We start from the raw sequence: 10276 nt of genomic DNA, 5'->3' as shown, positions 1-10276 counted from the left end.
CCAAAGAGAAGAACGTCGATATATTAGTAGTTAGAGCCTTTTATGACAGAACTCACCCGGGGAAGACTATTACTACGCAACGTTGCGTTATTCTGGTTTGAAGGTTGCCGGTATAATTAGAGGCATATGAGACTTAACAGGTTTTTCTGCGTGATCGAATCAGAAATGAGGAGCTACGCAGAAGAACCAAAGTCAATGATATAGCTCGACAGTCGTTAAGCTGAAGTGGTAATGGGCAGGCTATGGATGGATGAATGGAATGGAGACCCCGCACCGGAAAATGCAGTGTTAGTCGACCCCCCACTAGTTGGACCGAGGACACCAAGCGGGTTGCAGGGATCCGCTGGATGCTCGCGGCTCGAGACCGTTCTGTTTGGAAGTCCATGCAAGAGGCCTATGTCCAGCAGTGGACGTCTATCGGCTGTTAATGATGATGATGAGACTTAACAACTATGCCTCCGGTTAATGGACGAAGGACAGCATTTTTTGGTTAAATGCATGCCCTTGCAATAAAGGTATCTATTGCTCTGCTTATATGCCATTGATTTTAACCACAAGTCCGACTTTTATAACTATAAAAATAATAACAATGGGAATATTTCTAAGACTTAGCATATTAGTAGTTACTTACATCAGGTGTTAGCAGTCCAACGAGATATGGAGCGATGATGCCCGTGATGGCACCGATTCCGTTCACAATAGCCATAATAGTGCCCGCGTAGTTGCTGGTCAGATCCAGTGCGTTTACTTTCATGCCAGGATAGAAGGCACCCATGAGTCCCATGGATGCTGTGAAGAGTATCACAACAGCTTCCGTATTGCATCCCGAGTATGAGGCCAGAATCATGCAGATGCCCGGTCCGACGGATGCTGCAAATTTAGTTAGAGGTTAGGTTTTTGTTAGGTTAACATACCTTTTGTTAAGATATTTTTCTCTCATTTCTATCCGTAATTTTTTGGATAATGAAATCAGAGGTGTGGAAGTAAATCCTGGGAGAGACCTTAGGAAAAATGGAATTCCGTGTAAAATTTTGGGAAGGCCAGGGGATATATTGAGCCTTAAACAGAGGATTAAATAATTAGCGAAATACAAAAATGGGTTGTAGGTTGTTGTGCAAACAAAATTAATGAGTACCCACCTAATGATTATTATTATCTACCTATTAATGTATGGTTAATTCTAATTTTAACCGATTTTAATCTATTCAAGATTAGAATCGGTACCACAATTTGTTCTAAATAGTTTCCGTCCGGTGACGTCACTGGTATATCCGGCAAGTTAACCAGGCAACGCTTTTGCAACATTCAGTAGCACGGTTAGCAAAAACCAGTCCTTAATATCACTCCGTGTGTAAAATCTTTAGAGGCCCAAGTATTCGGTCTTGCAAAACCAAACGACATTTCACTTTTGCAAGCAACGGACGTGCATTCTAATTATCGACCTTGCAATGTCAATTAGCCCGATCTGCCGGAACACATCACAACACTCCGGCTTAAGCATTATGACACGCTTTCTCAAACGGCTAATGATTAGTATTCCTCGAGCCCTCGCGGATCTTAATCATATACTGCAATGTTTAAGCGAAACCTAATTGCTTAAATTGCTTAAGGAAATCCGTGCGAAAAATTTTATGTCGTCATTTAGCTTTTACTGATCTCATTGTTTCCATTCTAGTGACGGATAGATGTAAAAAGCAGCAGAAATATTTAAACTAGTTACTTAGTGACCGATAAACTATACAAATGTGAAAAATAACTGTATTAAATTAGAATTAACAGGTAAATCTGATCTTATCTTTGTTTTTACAGTTATATAAACTTTATTAGTTTCATCATAGAAAGTTTCACGCAATCCTCTAGGTGAAATGTGCGTGTTCTAAATGCGTTAAGGTTTTTTTATGATCATTGGCTTGAGCTTGACTACAACCATTCCTGTTAAAAAGCATTGATTAGGTTTGAGCGCACTTGCCTAGAAGATGTCAATTCACTCTTATCTTGGAAGTGTCTATATTTAAGGTGGAAATACAGAAATGAGAAAGGCATTCTACACTTTTGTTGTACCTACCTACGCACATTAGTATGACAGCAAGTTAGGTAATTAAAGCTCCATTCGACAATAATACACGTCTAGGGCCTTTTTAAACCTAAATACAAAAAACGAACACGCATTTTTCTTCTCTCTTGTTTATTTTATTTTCTGGAGTAGAATTCTAGGAGTTTTCATGTATTTTTTTAGCAAATCTGATTCAAGATCTCTCTGTGTATTGAGTCACAGAGGTTAAAATATAATAAGAGATCAATTAAATAAAACAAAAGATCGAGAATCGCGTTATGCAGCACTCAACAAAAGAACCTATTACAGTTATGACTTTTACACCACAACCCGCGACAGAAAGTACTCTCGTATTGTTATGTACAAACGGTCCTGTGGTAGCCCAGATACTGCTCAATTGTTGTGGAGATGAGAAAATCTTATATAACAATTTGGTTTGTGTACATTTTTAACCGATTAAAAAATTTTATTACATTTGTCTCAGTTAAGGGAATAACAAAAGTGAGTGGTAATTTTTAATTATTTTCCTATTTGTATACAACGTGGCAATAATGCCAGCCAGCACTTTACCAATGATCGTCGATTCGGACGAATTCTACGACGCCTGAGTCTTTAGATACTAGCTAGCGGACGCCCGCGACTTCGTCCGCGTGAAAGTCGTTGTAAACTTTCAACTACCCCTATCCTAACCTACCTCTACCCTGCCCCTACCCTACTCTATCCCAACCCTACCCCTACCCTACCACTACCCTACCCCTACCCTACCCTACCCCTACCCTACTCATTAAGGCTGCACTTCTTTATTTGTACGCCTATTTTTTTCCTCCCACCGCGAGTCGTGTCGAGCGCGGCAACCGTTACACAAAAATAATCCTTAAAGCATGAATTAGTATTCACGCGCGTATGGCTTAGCGTATTCCATGTATAACTTTGGTGTTTCTTTACCGATTTTTATGATTCTTTTTTTATTGAATAGGTAATAATGTTAACTTTTTTATTAGGAATGAGTGATGAGTGTTATAAACATAAGAGTAGACAAATATAATTAGAAAGCTCCGAACTGCTAAGCTATCGGAAGTTACACGTGTTATTGTGAGTCAACCATAAAAGATAGACATATATATGCTGTTGTGTTTTTTTTAAATAATTTTAAGGAGATCATTTCCGTCATACATGATTTCTATGTAGCTTTATCAATAAGGCTGTACACGCGACGGAAGCTTAAAAAATGGAGTAACTTCTCCCGTTTTCTCAACATTTCTCTTCACTGCTCTGCTCCTATTGATCGTAGCGTAATGAAAAGTATACTATAACCTGCCCAGGAGTATGTAAAATAATTATACCAAGTTTCGTTAAAATCTGTCCAGTAGTTTTTGTTTCTATAAAGAACATACAGACAGACAGACAGACAAAAATTTTACTGATTGCATTTTTGGCATCAGTATTGATCACTAATCACCCCCTGATAGTTATTTTGGAAATATATTTCATGTACAGAATTGACCTCTCTACAGATTTATTATAAGTATAGATTTAAATTTAGTAGGTATATATCCTTTTTAATTTTTAGAATATGTAGTTATAGATAGGTACGTAGTTTTATTATTGTTGTAAAATTTTATAAAATTTAAATACACCAATAAACTTAGGTCGGGAGAATTATATATAAGTAAAGTAACATAATATTTGTTGTCACATCACAATTAAATTCTTCCATTACACTCAACTGGAAGAACACAAGAGGTGAGGAAGGCCAAAGAACAGGTAACAGGAAGGGAGTGATAATAATGACGATGATCACTATTTAAAACTATCATAATAACAAAACTTACCAATAGTCGTAAAGGTTTTCCTCGAATTGGTGACTGTCATCCACTTTCTTTTAACGATCTTGTCGCACAACCAACCAAAGATGATGGAGCTTATCCACATGACAGCATACGGCAACGCAGCTAGAGTCCCAGTGCGGTGTATGTCGAACTTTAACACTCCAGTCATGTATTTCGGGAGATCTGTCACCATTGTGAAGTATCCGTAATCGTGGCCGATCTGTGACAAAATATTTACCTCTTCAATTAAGTTGTTTAGTACTATTCGCCGACTTAAGTGTACGCTAGCCAGTAGTTCTATAGCGAGCAAATATTTCATAATTAGCGGACGCCCGCGACTACCTCCGCCCTTAGACCTCCTTAATCCGGCTCTGGCGTCAAAATTCGTTCTTAGCGTACGTAAAAATAAACTACCTGTCAAGTTTCATCTACGTCAAGCGAATTTTAAAATTTCGTGATGAGTGACCTTTTATATACATATTTCGCTTTTTTATAGATAGTCAATTTACATTTACGCACATGCGGATAGATTAGGTATATCGTTAAGAGGCGGGAGTGCTTTTTTTCGCGTTTCAATATCATTATTCATTCGATAAGATACTATTACACTGAAGCTGGTCTAATATAAAGATTAATCAGGTAGATAGGTGTCTTATGAAGTATAAGTACCTACCTAATTTCCATTTGAACTAAAAACAAGTCAGAAATATTTTTTGTTAGGGTCATAGTCTAACGATGAGCTTGCTTTAGAGAAAAAAGTAGAAAAACAGTTAATTAGTTACTTATACAGTCACAAACAGTAGCGCGTTTGTATGTTTTTATGTACTAGATATTTTGTGCGGATTGCGCAACCTTAAGTTACCTATACAAATATTCAATTTCAAGGAATTGTCTGTAAATAGCCGTAACATTACATTGATTTGTGCGAGGTCCAAGAAGCCTAATTTATTGACAATGTTCATGGTTGAGTAACTGTGTAAACATACCACATCGAAACAGTTGAAATTCGTTTTTCCTTATAGGTTAGCATTTGCTTGTATCTACGAGGAATGTTATTTTAAAGGGTTTGGAAAATCTTGGCTATTCAGTTCTCATTTGAATAACTTTGACTTCAAAACTTTTGGTGAATATCTTTTTGATTTTCTCGTTTAGTGTTTAGATATTTTTTAAATAAATCTCTGTGAATAAGTACTTGTACCAAAAAATCATTGCGTTTCAATCTTTTGCAATTCCTTTAATCTGATTTCAAGATATTGCTAAACCAAAATCAACTTTCTACATGAAGGTTTCCTACAATTTCCTTGCAACTGTGCCTCCTTTATCCACATTATTATTATATTTTTGCTTTTTTATAGTTATTGAATCTCTGCAACTGAATATTGTAGAGTCAACATCTGAATAATCCGGTTTCTGAGTGAAACTTATAGGTACTTGTACGCAGTAGATTTTTTGTCAGATCTGGTTGACGCGTGTCATTTGGATTCGTCAGTATTTCGCAGAAAAAAGCAAAATTAATCAACTATTCACTATTTATTTATACGTAGTTATTATTAATCATTAATTACATACCTGTGCGCATACTAAAGCCCATAAGGGGACGGACATGAAGATTGCTTTCCAGGGAATGGCTGAAGGCTGACTGTTGTGATGTCTTCCGAGAGCTTCTTCTAAATACTTCTTTTCTTTATCGGATATGTACGGATGTGATTCGGGGTCATTGAAACACAGCAACGCCTGAAAAATAAATTCAAAATTTGTTGTGATGCCACTATATTTAGTTTACTTATTATATATATACAAGCGGACGCCCGCGACTTCGTCCGCCTTTAAACCTATTTAATCCAGCTCTTACAATAGTGTCGCTGTAAAAATTGAGTAACTTCTCCCGTTTTCCCAACATTTCCCTTCACTGCTCTGCTCCTATTGATCGTAGCGTGATGAAAGGTATACAATAACCTGCCCAGGAGTATGAAGAAAAATTGTACCAAGTTTCGTTAAAATCAGTCGAGTAGTTTTTGTTTCTATAACGAACATATAGACAGACAGACAAAAATTTTGCATTTTTGGCATCAGTATCAATCACTAATCACCCCTTGATTAAAATATTTCATTTACAGAATTGACCTCTCTACAGATTTATTTTAAGTATAGATGAAAATGGTAACTTATACTTTTAGCCTCACCTACGAGTATATTCTTTATCTTTGTATTCTTGGTTTTTAGGTTAAAAGCGGGAGTAGCTTGAGTATCACACAGTAAATCTTTTTAAGTCGATTTCTTCTTTTCTTGATTTCGATGAAATATAAATTGTAAGTTTGGAAGGTGTATTAAGCTAACCTATTCGTTCCTTCCTCTAATTAATCAAGGATATTCCCTTTTCATTGTTGAAATAATTAAAATTAATAAATAGTCCAGTTAACGAAAACAAATATCCGTTTGTCTTTTTACCTCTAAACTCTTATGATAGTTGCTACTCACCCATAAAATGAACCACAGGATGCCAATGCTACCGAAGAGGTAAAACACTGATTGCCATTCGCCAGTCTCCTTAATGACGAGTCCGGAGAAGTACGTCCCAGCAATGTTCCCAATCTGTGCCCCTCCAAACACCAGTGACCCCATACGTCCTCGTTCCGACACGGGGGCCCATCGAGCCAGCATGGCGTTCAAGGCAGGGAATGTTGTACCCTGGGGATTGGGAAAAATAGATATTTATTCAATACGCAAAGGATCAGCCTGGCTGTCCAGCGCGGAAATGCAGTTTCTTGCCAACATTCCACGTGGGCATGATTTGTATAGTTATTAGGATAACTTAGCATAAGTTCTTTATTGTATTCTTTCTCAATAAAAAATTATATTAAAATCCTCTAGCTTTCTTAATCGTATTTGACGCCCGCGACTTCATCCGCGTAGATATCAATGTAATCTTGTAACCCCTATATCATCACTTTAAGGGTTGAATTTAAAAAATTCTTGAATCACATCATATTTCGTATATTTTAATGATTTATGAACAAAATTGTAAAACTGTAGTAACTAAAAATTAAGAAGTTTCCATACAGACTTTCAACCCCTATTTCACTCCCTTCTATTTTTAATTTAGGATCAAAACAGCACCCTATGTTTTGCTCCAAGGTCCCATTTACCATTACACCAAAATTCATCTTGATGAGTTCAGCCGTTTAGGCGTGAAAAGGTAACAGACAGACAGACTTACTAACGCATTTATAATATTAGTATAGAATATAGAATAGTATAGAAGTAATCTCACTCGATATTCCGCGAATTCGTCCCCGTGGAATACAGTTTGTCATATCCAAAATAAAATGTATTAATCTAGAGTAGGTAAAATAATCTAATTTCATTCCAAATTTTAGCCAAATCGCCGCAAAATTGACAAAGTTTCATACAAACTTTCATCCCCTATTTTACCCCTTGGGGGTAGAATTGATTAAAATCCTTTCTTAGCGGATGTCTACGTCATAACATCTACCTGCATGCTAAATTTCAGCCCGATCCGACCAGTGGTTTGGGCTGTGCGTTGATAGATCACTATGTCAGTCAGTCACCTTTGAGGTTTATATATTTAGATATAAGCCAAATATTTCATAGTCTATTACCTCTCCCAGACCTTCCAAGACTCGTACAATAATGAGTCCTGTAGCACCTCCCACGTTGACCGCCCACGGGGTCAACAGCGTGAAGACGGCAGTACTAAGCACGCCGAAGCCGAGTGAGTACTTCCCTCCGAACCTTTCAGCGAGCATCCCACCGGGTAAGTGCGTCACTATGTAACCATAGTAAAACGCACTGAGTATAATGCCTTGCGTCTCTTCATCCCAATTGAAGCCACTTATTTCCTGTAAATAAAAAAAGGATATTTCATGTATTATTATATGTATACCTCTAGCAGACGCTCACGACTTCAAATTCCCCAGGAAGCATGAGTTTTTCTGGGTTAATAAGTAGCCTATGTTCTGCTGCAAGGTCCAATATATCACTATACCATGTCCAAATCAGCGATTTACCTCTGAAAAGGTAGCAGATAGACAGACTTTTGTATTCTTCACAAGTTAGCCCTTGACTACAGTGTACCTGGTAAGTTATGATACAATCTATAAGATGGAAGCAAGCTAACTTGTTGATAGCCCAGTGGATATGACTTCTGCCTCCGATTACGGAGGGTATGGGTTCAGGATATACACCTCCAACTTTCAGTTGTGAGCAGTATAAGAAATTTAATATCACGTGTCTCAAACTGTGAAGGAAAAACATCATGAGGAAACCTGCATACCAGAGAATTTTCTTAATTATCTGCGTCTGTGAAGTCCCTAATCCGCATTAGGCTAGCATGGTGGACTATTGGCCTAACCCCTCTGATTGTGTGAGGGGATTCGAGCTCAGCAGTGAGCCGAATATGGGTTGGTAATGAAGCTAACTTGTTAGGAGAAGGATGAAAATCCACACCCCTTTAGTTTAGTTTCAACACGTCATCGCTTGGTGGTTCGCCTTCGCCAGTAGGTAACTAGCCAAGGCCGAAGCTTCCCACCAGCCAGACCTGGACAAACTATGAAAACCTCGATCGGCCCAGGACCTTACTTTCGCATTATTAGTATAGAGTATGGATTAGAACTTCTTGGACTTGATCTATACTTAATATAATAAAGCTGAAGAGTTTGTTTGTTTCAACGCGCTAATCTTAGGAACTACTGGTACGATTTGAAAAATTCTTTCAGTGTTAGATAGCCCATTTATCGAGGAAGGCTATAGACTATATATTATCCCCATTTTCCTACAGGAACGGGAAGCGCGCGGCGTTAGCTAGTCAAAGATAATTATTAAGATAGCTTGCTTCAACAGAACAGCTTGCACAGAAGGAACATCGCTGCCTGGAGGTCTTCAAAGAATTTGTACGTAATGCAATTAACACATATAAAGTATGAATTAACATGATTGATGGTGTATTGTTATAGGATCCGTATGGTTTGAAACTATCGTCGCGAGCATCTGTGATTCATAATTTCAATCAATTTGGGACCTATTTACGTTATGTTCTACAAGTAGGTATGTCGCCCTGATGAATGATGATGAATTTTTATCACATGGTCATGTGATAATGCTTACCACTACTGTAGGCCTAACATGCGACGGCGACATTATCGATGACAAATCGACCAATAACGTCGAACCGGCAATATCGCTATCTCTTTCGTTGCGTTGGGATAAAAGAGTGCGATATTTCCTTTTCTGTTGCAATTGGTCGATTTGTCGCCACAAGTTGTGTTCACGAGATACATATGTCGTGGGTTGCATTTTATGCCTACTGTAGCACATTTAGGACAAATCATTGTATGAGTACTTATCTATTAGGTATTTACAACGATTTTATACTTTGACTACAAACCTTGGTCCTCAAAGCGACCTAAAATCGACACTAGGTATGCCATGCCATGCTGGATGGGGTTTATCTAGCTTTTCTAAGAGCCTGATGAAACTTCCGTCATTTTTTAATTATTCTTATCTTTCGCTTTTCAGGATTCAACTATTAACCACAATGGTTAATAGTTGAATCCTGAAAGATTATCTGTTATATATATAAGTGCATACCCTAATTAAAAACCTTGTGCACGTCATTGGCTTCCCACGGAGTTTGCGATGTGTGAATGATAGGTGAATTTATATATTTATATAGGATGACAGGAAACAAGTGTTTGATAGCTAATAATAATTAATTGTGAATTTTTTGTTAATAAAAAACTCGATTTTGATGTGCTCCAAAAATAGACTTTTAAACCTGTCACTGACAAAATGGACTTTTGATTAAAATAACCAATCGACGCCGTGAAGTATTTTTAAATTGAACGGGTTTTTTAATTCGCGTAATCGTTTACCTTACGATGATCGAGATTGCGATATGTCTTTAGTAAGAGATTTCACACTTCGCATGCTTCGATAGTTTCGAAACTTAAATTATCTTAAAAGAAACCTTGTCATGTAACGAAAAAAAGGAACCTTTGTTCCTTTTTTTGTTTTGTCATGTAACGAAAAAAAGGAACAAAGGAGAAACCCAGTCTTAATACAAACTCTGGCCCAAATTATACAAATGGTACAGAGCTGAAAATTGGATTTTCAAAGAAATCTATAATTGCTAACTCAGTTAAATCACTTGCTAGTAAGTATACTAGTAAGAAAGAAAGAAAGATTTCAATTTGGCAAACACAACAAAAGTATCAAAAAGAAAATTATTTATTGTGAATGTCCACTTCCACAGCTATCCGAATCTATACTAATGTTATAAAGCTGAAGAGTTTGTTTGTGTGTTTGATGAACACGCTAATCTCAGGAACTAATGGTCCGATTTGTAAAATTATTTCAGTGTTTGATAGTCCATTTA

The 10276-nt window shown here is 37.2% G+C and overlaps 1 protein-coding gene across 2 annotated transcripts in view; it reads right to left on the bottom strand.

Moving 5' to 3' along the window:
- Window positions 1-10276, bottom strand: part of LOC112048596 (putative inorganic phosphate cotransporter) — a 58071-nt gene that overhangs the window by 3317 nt on the left and 44478 nt on the right. For both annotated transcript variants that reach the window (XM_024086199.2, XM_024086200.2), the window contains 5 exons: window positions 7503-7742; window positions 6361-6570; window positions 5452-5616; window positions 3886-4102; window positions 632-870 (listed from right to left, as the gene is read on the bottom strand). In XM_024086199.2, the coding sequence (XP_023941967.1) occupies window positions 632-870; window positions 3886-4102; window positions 5452-5616; window positions 6361-6570; window positions 7503-7742 (1071 nt within the window). The remainder of the gene's footprint in view (window positions 1-631; window positions 871-3885; window positions 4103-5451; window positions 5617-6360; window positions 6571-7502; window positions 7743-10276) is intronic.

The sequence above is a fragment of the Bicyclus anynana genome, chromosome 11 (genome assembly GCF_947172395.1).
Source record: "Bicyclus anynana chromosome 11, ilBicAnyn1.1, whole genome shotgun sequence".
In the NCBI taxonomy this organism is placed as follows: Eukaryota; Metazoa; Arthropoda; class Insecta; order Lepidoptera; family Nymphalidae; genus Bicyclus; species Bicyclus anynana.
Note: the sequence above shows the minus strand (reverse complement) of the source record. Positions and strands in the feature narration are given on the sequence as shown.